Genomic DNA, 13,807 nt, shown 5'->3' on the forward strand with positions numbered 1-13,807 from the left:
AGGATAGAGAGAGGGAAAGGGAGAGAAAAGGGGAGAGGGTGAGGGAAAGGGAGGAAAGAGAGGGAAAGGAAGAGAAAAGGAGAGAGTTTGGCAATTAAGGAAAAAGGTAGAGTGTGAGGGAGAGAAATTAAGGGAAAGAGAGAGTGTGAGAAACAAGAACAGGGGACTGAGAGGGAGAGAGAGAGAGAGAGAGTGAGAAGAGAGGGAGGAATAGAGGGAGATGGAGAGAATGAGAGCTGACAGGAAACAGCATGTGTGAGAGGGATGAAGTGGAGGAGAAGAAATGAGGTTGTGGGGTTGTTGGGTTAGCGCGCTGGGTTTAAAGGGGCTGCAGCGTGTTAGCGTGGATGTGAGGCGACAGGCCTGGTGCAGTGAAAGCGCACAAGCGCTCTCAGGCTGTTTATAGAGAGAGCAATTACGGCCAGTCAGCAGGGGAGCCCATTACAGCAGGCCTGAACTCAGAGCTGCACTACAGCTGTATCAGGGAGGGGGAGTGAGGGGGCTTTAGTGCTGGGAAACAGCTGATCTGGGAGCAGTTCTGCAAATCAAGCAAAAGAGGCAGAACGGGATAGACCCGGCAATTAAGCTACACTCTCAGCCGAAGCAGCACAAATCTGATACTTTCAGAGTAGTTCACACAAAAAAATCGAATCAGATTTGAGTTTGTCCACATTACAAAACCTTGATAAAGACAGTACAGTGTGATGTAAGGAACAAAAATTCTGATCTCACCGTTCTTTGGTCACATGGCCTTGTACTGGTTTTTTATTTGATCTGGTACCTCATATAAAAATGCTATGTTCACATTACGCAGTTGAAGAGGCCCAAATCTGAATTGTTCTGTTAATGTGACTCAGATTCAGATTTGCTTTTTGCAGTGTGAATGCAAAAATGTGATCTTTTCAAATCAGATCTGAACCAGTTCCTCATGTGGTGTGGTCAGGTACATATCTATTTCTCTGCCATGCAACTTTGCAAATTGCGATGGTCAGAATGTGGAGCATTCACATTATTGACTACCTTCAAAAGAGGTTTCAGGGATCCGATCACAATGTGTCCATATGACCATTTACACCTGTGTTTAATGCTGTTATGATAAGCCTTAATGCCAAGTGTGAACAGGGCTTTACAAAAATGTGAATAATCAAGACAGAAGTATCATATCTGACCAAAAAACTGATACATGGAGTCTAATGTAAATGCAAAGCGACTCAACTCTGATTAAAAAAGACCTGATTTTTGTGTGTTCACATAGTGCTAAATTGAAATGTTTCATATTTAGGTAGAAAATTGGATTTGTGCCTCTCCAGTGCTATAATGTGGGTCTAGATTGTGATCATAATGAGATCAGTCAGATGGGATTTTTTTTGGAAATGGTCTTGATCCAGGTTTTGGCACAGTATCAGCAGAAGCTTAATGACAGAATGTGTGCATGGAGGTCCTGTCAAGAAACAGGTGCTTTTGCAAATGACAGATAGGAGTCTCTTACCAACACGAACGTGAACTGTCAAGGCAGACAATTCAGATCCGAACAAACTCATCGATCAATAAGGCTTGTTATGTGAATGTATCCACAGAGACACACCTACACCGTCACGCTGACCCTGCTTAGCTGCAAATGTTGCACTTTGGCTGTCAGCATCACTGCTGCTGCAAGCCTTCCGTTTCTGTAGTATGCACCCCTGAGGTCTGTTTAATAACATGTTCTCCAGTGTTCTCCAGTGTTATGAATCCATTAAACAAAGATTCATTGTCAAAGTCCTATAAACACAGATCAACAAAATCCATTGTGTTCCAGCAACTAGAGCTTTCTGACAAACACTTTGTTTTGGATGCTGTTAGCATTGCCAAAACCAGCTTAAACTGAGTTTCCGACATCTGAGCTATCTGGGAAAGCTCTTATAAAGTTCCATCTGCAGTATGATGCTGGGAAACTCCCCATGCTCCGTTCACTTTTCCAAAATGGCTTTTTTCACTTTTCCAAAATTAAATTTCCAGTGCCAGCAACTTTAGCAACTTCAGATTGTTATGAAATTACAGCTTCTTGTTAAGGCGTTGCTTGGTGGTTCTTATGTGGCTGGTGTCATTGCTGTGATATCACAAGTGGTTGCTATGGGGTTTCTAGGCTTTTGCCATAGTATTCCAGGTAGTTGCTTAGGTGTTGGGTGCCATTGCTATGGCGTTCCAAGTAATTGCTAACGTGTTGCAAGGCCACTGCTCTGCCATCTCAAGTGGGTGCTAAAGTGTTACTAGACTGATGCTATACTGTCCCAGGTAGTTGCTAAAGTGTTGCTAAACCATTGCTATAAAATCCCAGGTGGTTGCTAAAGTGTTGCAAAGTTGTTACTATGCTGTCCCAGGAGGTTGCTAAGGTGTCACTGCTGTGCTATCCCAAGCAGTAGCTATGGGGTTTCTAGGCTTTTGTCATAGTATTCCAAGTAGTTGCTAAGGTGTTGGGGTCACTGCTATGGTGTCCCAAGTAATTGCTAAGGTGTTGCAAGGCCACTGCTCTGCCATCTCAGGTGGTTGCTAAAGTGTCACTAGACTGATGCTATACTGTCCCAGGTAGTTGCTAAAGTGTTGCAAACCATTGCTATACTATTCCAGGTGGTTGCTAAAATGTTGCTAGGTTGTTGCTATGCTATGCCAGGAGGTTGCTCAGGTGTTGCTAGGCCACTGCCATTGTATCCCTGCTGTTTATCAAGGTGTTGTTAGGTTGTTGCTATGCTATTCCAGGGGATTCAACTGGCAGTTTATCATCCGGTTGCATTTAATAGACACAGACTTTAATGCTAACAGCTGGACTTTTTCAAAGAGACATTATGAAGCCACATTCACACGTCTGCTGAAGCTCTGTGGTTTTTATGCTCATAACATTGTTGTCCTTGCCGTAATTTCATCTTCACTCGACTGCATTGACAGTCGCAAACTGCAAGTTGTCCCTAAACACCTCAGAGACACTGAATTGGAAAAAACAGTGACTTAAATGGTAAGAACATTTTATTTGACCTTGCTAAAAGCTGTCATGAACACTGGAACCCCATCTAGATATTTAAGCCATAATTGTAAAACACATGTATGCACACCAGCCAACAACTTAAACGCAAAACAAGACACAGGTGCTATAAATGATGATAGGGCGGAGCTGCAAAGTTCCATGATGCTGTGGTGAGGTTAAGATTGTATGACTCTCTGCTACAATCTGAGAACGTGTTACTTCCAGTCTAGCTAGGGGGCAAAAAGTTTTGCAATCACCTCACAAACAGGCTGAAGCAAAACCGCTAGAGACATGGTGCTGCTCTCAAACGATAAAAGCATTAGCATGCCATCAATCCACTCAGTCCTCCAGCCTCTCCCTCTAGTTAGGAATCCTCAGCATGTACTTCTCTTGACGTGTTATTACAATTAAGAAATCTTCATTAGCGTGAATGGTATCTAAAGACCCAGAGGAGTGAAATTAATTTGCTTGTGTCGGTGCTAGCTGAAGCAGGACCTCAGTGGATCTCTGCCGTCTGTTTCAGCTATTAGCAAGTCTGGGTCTCGCTCCAGCTCAGACCGGCTGGCAAAAGGCTCCTTCGGCCTACCTCTCCATCTGTCTGTCAATCAATCTGTTCCTCAACCAAAGATCCTCAGATAAAGGGCCTGCAGTGGTATGTTGTTACAGTGAAACATGCTGCACTTGATAAACTTTCATTAGCGACGATGCTCTTCAAAGGCATCTGATGCAGCTGAGGGTTCACTTAAGCAATCACAGGGCCTGTTCTGATAAGACTATAACGACATAAACAGAAATGTTTTTACTCTCTCTAGTGAGTAAGCTGCTACTTTCCCACATTAGAAATTCAGTGAGACGCAGTTGCACTTGCCAAGATGTGCAGAGTGACAACAAACCGCTCTGCAAAAGCACTCGACCATAGCCCTGAAATCCCTGGTAAGCCCAAAATCAACAAACATCAGACACTTCAGGCCGAGTCCAAGCAAATAAGTCTTCACCACATATTTGGTTAAACAAATGCATTCTTATAAGAAAAAGAAAGACTCTCCCTGGGCAGAGCCATGTGTGGTTCTCCAGCTATTCCAGCCCAATTGCAAAGGAAATACATTTAGATATATTTTTCAAAATATGTGCCAATATAATAAAAAAATATATTTACGTAATTTTTACAACATCTGGACACTGGACATCAAAGCCCTCACAGGAAAGTCTCATCATCTGAGCAACATCCCCATGCACAGCTACAAAACAAGACTCCTGTCTCTTTGAATGGGGAGAGACCTACACACCTCAATGCTACGTTAATATTCCTAAAACATATTTGAAATCATTGGCAAAATCTTGCAAAAATTGCATAGTTTGCAGCATTTTGCTCAAATAATACACAAAAAACTTCTTCAAGTTGCTTTGGCTATGCCCTTATGAAAAGGAAATATATGTCCATATATGTTTGAAATATCTACATATATGCATGTATTTCAATATACTGACATGTATGTTCACAATGCATATATATTGTACATATATTTTGTATATGAAGAAATACATGAGCATATGTTTCTTCCATTGGTCTTTTGCATAGAGTGCTCCAGGTTAAAAAATCAGCTGAGAGCACTCATGTAGTCTATGCCTTCTTCTGACCAATCAGATCAATCATTCAGGCAAGCTTTGAGTTAGTAGATGACTTCATGGATCAAAATTGAAATGATAGCTAGATAGTGTATCTGATGGACAGTTATGATGCTACAACAGACTGTATATACTATATAAAGTATATCGCTGCTGTCGGAACAAAACCTCATATCTCCATTTTTCAGTTATTGACATAGGTTGAAAATGCCTGTTGGCCTTTACACTGTGTGGATTTCTCATGATGGATGGACCAAAAGAAACCGCCCAAAATGACTTGGAAAAAGTTCTGGTTCCATTGACTTACTTTAAAAGTAAAGTATGCTTTTTTTGCTTCTCCTCTAGAGTTATATATATATATATATATTTTTTATTTTATATATATATATATATATATATCTTTTTCAAACATCTTTGCACAGGTTATATAAGGAAAAACCACATGGCATTAAAATCCTAATCTAAGTGTCAGAGCAGTCATCATTTTTCATCATAACCTGAGGACAGGTCTTCCCTAATGGGTGCACTGACCAAATCGAGGGGCTGTAAAAAACATTACCTGTAGGTTTCTGACATTTCATCTTACGTCTGTGGAGCATGAATGGATTTGACCCCGTGCCCTTGTGCTTATGGGTTTGAGTGGTTATGGACCATTTACCAGTGCAGCACCTCTACAGCTCACAGCCACAGCTTCCAGAAATCTCTGCAATTCTTTTAAAGATCTTCCACTGAGTGTACATTATCAAACACAAGGCCTCCTGTTTCAGAAAATACATCTAGGTGTGAGGTCCTGATATGGTGCAGGTGCAAAGATGTCAGTGGAGCCTAGAAATTGCAGGAACAAATCTTTCCTATATCGTAAAAATATCAGGATAATATGGAAAGCTGATGAAAAACTGCGGTTTTATGAATTTGAAATTGACATCTATATTTTGAAGAGAGTCACTTGGATATGCAGGGGTTACGCAGGAATTTTATAATAAATGGATCAATATTACTTGGAATAAAATCCTGTTACATTAACATATGCTGAATTAAAGAAAATCTGTCTGTTCTTATGTAGGTAATTCAATATATCGACAATATAAAATAGGATCTTAGAGTTATGAGCTTAAATAATAGTAGCACTGGTATGTAGCCACACTGCCTCAGCTAAAATGACAAAAACATCCAAAACCTTACGAGAACCTCATTTTCTTCACTTTAAGGGGCCTAATTAAGGCCTAAAACTAAATTATAATGTTATTTGTAATTTTATGCAATTTTGTAGAGCATTATATCCACCCAGGGGTGGCACGGTGGCACAGTGGCACAGTGGATAGCGCTGTTGCCTCACAGCACCCTCTGGGTTCGATTCCCCAGCTGGGTGACCAGGGCCCTTTCTGTGTGGAGTTTGCATGTTCTCCCCATGTCTGAATGGGTTTCCTTTGGGTACTCTGATTTCCCCCCACAGTCCAAATACATGCAGTCAGGCCTATTGGACATGGTAAATTGCCCCTAGGTGTGAGTGTGTGAGTGAATGTGTCTGCCAGTCCCTGCGATGGACTGGCGACCTGTCCAGGGTGTATCCTGCCTTCTGCCCAATGACCACTGGGAGAGGCTCTAGGACCCCTCGCGATCTGGAAGGAGAAGTGGCTTAGAAGATGTGTGTGTGTGTATATCCATCCAGCATGCATTACACCAATAAATCATACCACCACTGGAAATCCCTGTGGTGTCAACAAATCCTATAGTTTACCACTGAGTTCTAGGTTAATAAATTCAATCAAGCTAACAGAAGCATCTTATCTTGCCTGTTGACCAACATTGCAAAGAAAATTGTGCATCTATCATTATTCAGCACAAAATAGAGGTCAGAGACGAGTTTTTTAGGCAGAGAAAGGGAGCCAAACTAACGTAAGGTATCTAATAACCGGCTACTTTAGTTCAATTTGCTGTTCTCCTAATTTATTTAGGGTCAATTAATTAATCTGTTATCTTCCTACTGCATGTAACAGGTACTAAAAAAAGCTGTGGCTTATTTGTTCCTCCCATCTTCAAGATACATGAAGTGATTTTTTTTCCTGGTTTTTAAACCAGTAAATAATGCAGAATTGACATTACTGCTGTTTACCACAGATATAGCAATAGCTACATTTTCCATTTTGCCTGTAGTGTCCCTTTAAGTGTGCATGCTTGCATGGCTCTAAATATTTTTAGGTGGTCTTACAGTAAAGGCCAACACAAGAGGAACAGAAAGTGGCTCAGTAAAATGGCAGCTGCATTAACACCCTCACCTACTCACATAACAGCACACTGGAGATTTTATATCTTTATCCATGAGCATTCTCTCCTGCTCTCCTCCGAATCAATATTTATGCAGTGTATGGAGAGAGAGAGAGAAGTTTAAAGGGTCTGTTTCATGGAAAAACAAATTTTACTCACTTTTTTTTTTCAAAATGTACCATTTACCTTGTCTACATAGTTATATAAAGAAAACTAAGCTGCAGAACGAGCAATACATGGACCATTCTACTGAATTTCAAACTGCAGTACCACAGTAAAAGAACTGCAGCCTGAAGTCCAGACTTGCCTCCCAGTGAAAATGCGTGGCACTTTATGAAGCACAATATACAAACAGAGACCCCAGACTGCTGAGTAGCTGAAGTGTTTTATCAAGAAAGAATGGGAAAAATTCCACTTTTATAAATACAATATTGTTAAAAAGAAAGGTGATGTATCACAGTAGTAGGCCCCTGTCCCAACATTTTAGGAATGTGGTGCAGACATCAGATTTATATTAAGCATATATTTACAGAAAACAATAAAGGTCATTAATTAAAAAGCATGAAATATCTCATCTTTGTACTGTCTTCTCTCTCTCTCTCTCTCTCTCTCTCTCTCATATATATATATATATATATATATATATATATATATATATATATATATATATATATATGCTCCCAAGCTGCTTTGAATGAGATCTCTTTACATTAACTTACATTGAAAATAAAGAACGTTGTGCCCTCTCCTGTAAAGATACTATTTTGGAGATTATTGTTTTACTTTCACAGCGATGATGTGTGACTGAGGGAGTCTTAACTAGTGGATGGTACCAAAAAATGTATCTCCATTTTTGTTGTTTTTCAGTTTTTGAGGGTTTTTTTCATTTTCCTGTTTTTCCTTCTGACACAGCAACATACACTATATTTCCAAAAGTATTCGCTCGTCTGCCTTCACTTGCATATGAACCTGAGTGGCATCCCATTCTTAATCCATAGGGTTTAATATGATGCCGGCCCACCCTTTGCAGCTATAACAGCTTCACCTCTCCTGGGAAGGCTTTCCATAAGGTTTAGGAGTGTGGTTATGGGAATTTTTGACCACACTAAACTCGCTCATCCATGTCTTTATGGACCTTGCTTTGTGCACTGGTGTGCCGTCACGGTGGAACAGGAAGGGGCCGTTCCCAAATTGTTCCCACAAAGTTGAGAGCATGAAATTGTCCAAAATCTCTTGGTCTGCTGAAGCATTAAGAGTTCCTTTCACTGGAACTAAGAGGCCGAGCCCAATTCCTGACAAACAACCCCACACCATAATCCCCCCCTGTGGCAGCACTTTACACCACTGCATTCAATGCTTGGATGCAGGTGCTCAGCCATGGAAACCCATTCCATGAAGCTCTCTACGCTGTTCTTGAGCTGATCTGAAGACCACATGAAGTTTGGAGGTCTGTAGCAATTGACTCTGCAGAAAGTTGGCAACCTCTGCACACTCTGCGCCACAGCATCTGCTGACCCTGCTCTGTCATTTTATGTGGCCGACTACTTCATGGCTGAGTTGCTGTCGTTCTCAATCACTTCCAGTTTGTTGACAGTTGACTGTGGAATATAGAGTAGTGAGGAAATTTCACGACTGGACTGCACAGGTGGTGTCCTATCACAATACCATGCTGGAATTCATTGAGTTCCTGAGAGTGACCCATTCTCTCACAAATGTTTTAGAAGCAGTCTGCAGGCCTAGGTGCTCGGTTTTATACACCTGTGGCCATGGAAGTGATAGGATCACCTGAATTCAATTATTTGGATAGGTGAGTGAATACTTTTGGCAATATAGTGTGTGTGTGCCCCGGACCATGTGAATCGCCACCGCATCTTTTCACATTGCTGTTAAGACGTCATTAAACATCTTCGAGGAGCTTCGAGGAGAACACTAACTGCCAGTTCTGTTATGTTGGCTAACAGACACCTGCACTGGCTAGTATCAAACTGGGTGATGGGGCCATCCTATCCACCCAGAGAGAACGAGGCCAGCTGCGTTCAAACATAATTTAACTCATCTGTTAATTGCCAGGTTTGGTGGGTGTGTTTGAGTAGGGAAACCACCAAACTGCATCTGACTTACACAACTACACCATTCAGGAGCCCCATCTTTGTACTGTTTTCAACTGAATGCCGGTCAAAAAGGATTTGCAAATCATTCATGTCTGTTTTTAATTACATTTTTCCTAGTGTTCCAACATTTCTGACATTGGACTTGTGCATGAAACCACACAAAAACCGAAAGATAAGACAAATGTAGCACGTAGCATTTGGGCCCTTTAAGGAAAGCCATTGCGTCTCTAGCACTAACACGAGTAACATGAAATACATTCTTGAGAGACAAATAGCTTCCAATTGCCAGCCTCGGGATTAATTAGCTAAACTACATCCTAGCCGGCGCTTCGTTCAATTGGCAAATGACTTGTTCTGCAAGGAGTGCGTCTGTGAAAACACTTGACGTCTTTTCATGCACTCTCCCTCTGTTCTCTCCACAAAAGTTTTGACGATTAGCCAAGCCAGGCATTTATCACTTGTGCCAGCTGGACAGAAACTGCCAGCTCCTCTTTAAGATGCTGCATGAGTTGATGTGCTGAAGTAAGCAGCGGGGAGGGGAAAAAAAGCTTTACAGCTCAGATGGGTCTAAAGAAATAAATAAGTAAATGATAGACGACATTACCGCAGAGGGCCTCAGCGAGTGGAATGAGGATCCACGCATGGGAATGTTCAGACAACCAAAACACAATGGACCTGCTCTTACGTTCTTCCACAATGAATAAATGAAGGCCCAATTCAGAGTGCGCCTGATTGCTTCCCTCATGTAGAAGAAGGGCACTCAGAACTCAAGTAGCAAGCTGTGGTCCCTAACAGAGCTGTAATTAGCGAAAGGCGCTAACTGGCTTGTAGGGGCCAAGTCTGTTCCACATGAACCGATAGCCAGGCTGGAGTTAGCAGCGCTGTGGTCACTTGACAAGTTTGGCGAGGGGGAAAACTTATTGACTCTGGTCTCCATGGAAACTGGAAGGTCTCGTCGAAGGAGGCGAGCTTCAAAAGGACCGGATGAGGCCAGACCAGCTTTGAATCATGTAACATAGGAGGGTGAGGGAGCAAACAAATTAACCTGACACACGAGCAGCCACTGCTTTGATCACACAAATCAAAGGGGGGTGTTTGCTTGTGTATTTAAGACACCTTGCAAAGAACAAGATCCAAATTGTTGCTCTCCAGCTCTTATGCAAATGTACCACTATGTTAGTGTTCCAAATCAAATATTTACCTACGTAATTCTTCTCAATAACTGACTGTAGGCCTAAGGTCAGCACTTTTAGTTCAGCAGTAAGTGTGGTGTTTACCACTGAGGTAAATATTATTAGCATTTCTTTTGCAGTAACTGTGCAACCATGAGACATTCAGCAGCACCCAGCTGGATTATACAGCAATATACAGTAAAAATATCCTTTTGTAGGATACCAGACAGTGAGCAAACTCTCTGTAGCGGAACCTTAGCCGTCACAATGGTTGTGTAGTACTGTGAGACCACCTTTCCATTTATTTAATTTCCAGTCAGATTGACCATTATGTACAAATTATTCGCTTTCAGCATCACAAAAAAGCAGAAAACAATTATTTATCAGAAAATTGCATGGAAGCCTCAAAACTAAATACAATATCAGCACCTTCAGAATATAGTGTGCCCATGCTTTGCCATTGTTACAGCTTCCATTTTTTTAGCAGACACCTCTAAAGTTCAGTCTTAGAAGTTGGTTTCATTTTCTTCTTCTCGCAGTTCAAGTAATCCCAAACACATTCAGTGATGTTGGACTCTGGGGTTGTCAGAGAACATCAAGATGTACTCTTGTTGTTCTCTGACCACCCCAGTGTGCAAGGGGTTGTTAAACTCACTGGACAAAAACACGAGAATGAGACATTCACTGCACTGTACCACCTTTTCTCAATCTATGAATCCTGTTGCACACCCCACATGTATTTATAGCCCGATCATCCTCGTGCAACACCATCTGCAGGAGCCACCTTAAACACGTAAGGTGGCCTTTTTTGTCTGGGGAGCTTATCTTGCTGTAGAATTAATTTCTGCCCATTCAGATATTTTTCAGATGTATTAAAATTTGTTGAATTTATCAGCATTCATGATGCCTTCAATTAAAAAAACAAATGACCAACTCCAGATTTTTAAATTATTTTTGGAACTCTATTTTTGGAGTATTTGGAAACATTTTTTCCTCTGACTTTCCTCTTCCTTATGCAAGTGGATTGTCATATATCTAACCTCCTCAGAAATATCCCCTCTAGACTTTTTTAGATGCACATGAGACATACATTTGAACGCAGGTAATGTGAGGCTGTGCAGTTTGAGTGTCCCTCTAAAGGGGACAAATGCTATTAGCTGCATTTGCAACCAAAGAATTTTTTAGGCAAAACGTTTTAATGCTTCAAATGTAGACCATGGAAATGGAAACTGTCAGTAATATTTTATGAATGCTGACAAAACTTTTTTCTGCTCAACTGTAGCAGAAAATTTGTTTATTCATGCGTGAAATGTAGAAAAGTTTTTTTTCCAAGAAAAATATTGCATTTACACATACATTTATTCTATTACTACTACTACTACTACTACTACTAACAATAATAATAATAATAATAATAATAATAATAATAATAAACAAAGTTTTTATCATCAGTAGGATGCCAAGAGGACTCAAGGTACACAAATGAAATTAGAGATGAAAACATGTCATATACAGCATTTTGGTATCAATAAACCAAAAATAATTTACCGCAACTGTGAAAAGAATTTTGAGAGCGAAATTATTGATTATTTTAAAACACAATTTCATTTTATCACACAGAAAGTGGATGGAAACATTTGGGAAGCTTTGGTTGGGAGATCATCCTGCCTTCCGGCCAGTGACCGCTGGGATAGGCTCCAGCACCCCCCGTGACCCTGAGGGAGTAGCGGCTTAGAAAACGTGTGTGTGTGTGTGTGTGTGGTTGGGAGATCACAGCTATAAAATGTTAATGTTGCAGTAAGTGCATAAAAGTAGAGTGGACAGATTCAGTACTGACAGATTTGATATCATACTGAGTGTTGGAGGCTCCTGTGTAATTTCCTGTTACATGTATGTTTTCCCAACTTTTCTGACACTAAAATTGGGCAATCTGTTCTTAATAGCTATTTTGACTGGAAATTGAAAAAATGAAAGCTGGTCTAGGCCTTTTTGCACTGTTTGCATGTATATATACATATATATATATATATATATATATATATATATATATATATATATATATATATATGTATAATTATATACATTATGTATATTTCATGTACTGTATCATTTCGTATGTTATAATGTAAAAGCTCAGATTTCTCCTGCTCCTTTTCTTCAGTATGTCAGTCTTTAATAATTCAGCAGGCGGCTTTATCAACCAGGCAGAGCTGATGGCCCATTCCGGTCTGCTGCTCCAACTCAAGCATGAAGACTCTTTCACAGCAGGCTCCTTTCTGCTGCACTTTACAAAAACAAAGACTGTGCATGTGTGGCATATGCCCCTCTAATCCGTGTGTGTGTGTGTGTGTGAGTGTGTGTGTGTGTGTGTGTGTGTTGGGTGGCCGCCTGGCTGGAGGTGAGTAATCAGGTGAAGGTGCTCTTCACTTCAGCAGAGCGATCACAAGAACCAAGAACCTTACTTCTTTCTCTGCAGCTCTTTAGCTGTTGTTCACTCTCTCTCTCTCTCTCTCTCTCTCTCTCTCTCTCTCTCTCTCCCTCTCTCTCTGTCAAACCGGAGTAAACACCTCACTGCTTTGCATCAGTCAACGGTCGGCACTAAATGCTTAAAAGCTGTGGGGCGAAAGCCGGCACTCCACTATTGCATTTAGAGCACACATCTAGATTTATATATTTTAGCCCAGTTGCATACAGTTTCTGTTGTAACCATATTATTGTTGTTTTTTTAATCACTTATTTCTGGAGTTTTTATCCCAACAGCAATTATATGAATGGTTTCATTATGTGTCTAAAGTAGATGTATCCATTCCAACCTCTTAGACATACTTATATAGGCTATGATGCACTCTTTGCACCTGTTTGGAGCCTTCTTTTGGTTCTCTGAAGAACCTCACAAACAGTAGCACTTAACCCCTAAAATGGCTAGGGACCATCAACAGGTTCATGCACACTTTCCATCAATCTGAAGAACCCTTTCATGATGCAAAGGGTTCTTTGAGTGTCCATTGTTCTATATAGAACCATTTTCTTTACTAAAGAACCTTTGTAGCACCATGTATTTTAAGACTGTACCAGATTAATAGGAGTCTCTAGTGTGTGTGGAGAGTTGTTCGTTACCTTTTTCACACATGGCTCCTCCATAGCTTGGCAAACACAGGCACACAAAGGAGTTGATCTCATCAATGCAGGTTCCTCCATTCTGACACGGACTTGACTGACAATCATCAATATCTGAGAACAGAGAGAGAGAGATAGAGATCAGGAAATTCAGAGAGCTGGAATATTTATATGCTGGCTTTACATACGGAAATGTTTAGGCAACTTTAGTTGATTGAAACTTACAAGAAACCACATTTCAGCTGTGTTATATAATGTAAAAACAAGCTTGACGTGATAATATCAGAACCCGCTTTGGGGCTATCTACAACCATTTTCATAAAATGCATCCTGCATCAATCAGAAAAATCAGACAGGTGGAATCTTTATAGGCTTGTTTCCATACAGAAACTTTCAGGCAATTTTAGTTGCTTGTAACTTACATATCACATTTAGGTTGTACAGCCTCCTGAATGTGTTACAAGCTCGACACTGTTGTAATGGCAGAGCCTGCTTTGGTGCTATCTAGAACCATTTTC

The 13,807-nt window shown here is 40.7% G+C and overlaps 1 protein-coding gene across 1 annotated transcript in view; it reads right to left on the reverse strand.

Moving 5' to 3' along the window:
• The window catches only part of ncanb (neurocan b), a 235,380-nt gene that overhangs the window by 41,712 nt on the left and 179,861 nt on the right, over nucleotides 1-13,807 (reverse strand). Inside the window, exon 10 of the mRNA XM_017701362.2 lies at nucleotides 13,290-13,403. Coding sequence (XP_017556851.2) covers nucleotides 13,290-13,403 — 114 coding nt within the window. The remainder of the gene's footprint in view (nucleotides 1-13,289; nucleotides 13,404-13,807) is intronic.

Source organism: Pygocentrus nattereri, chromosome 15 (assembly GCF_015220715.1).
Source record: "Pygocentrus nattereri isolate fPygNat1 chromosome 15, fPygNat1.pri, whole genome shotgun sequence".
NCBI lineage: Eukaryota > Metazoa > Chordata > Actinopteri > Characiformes > Serrasalmidae > Pygocentrus > Pygocentrus nattereri.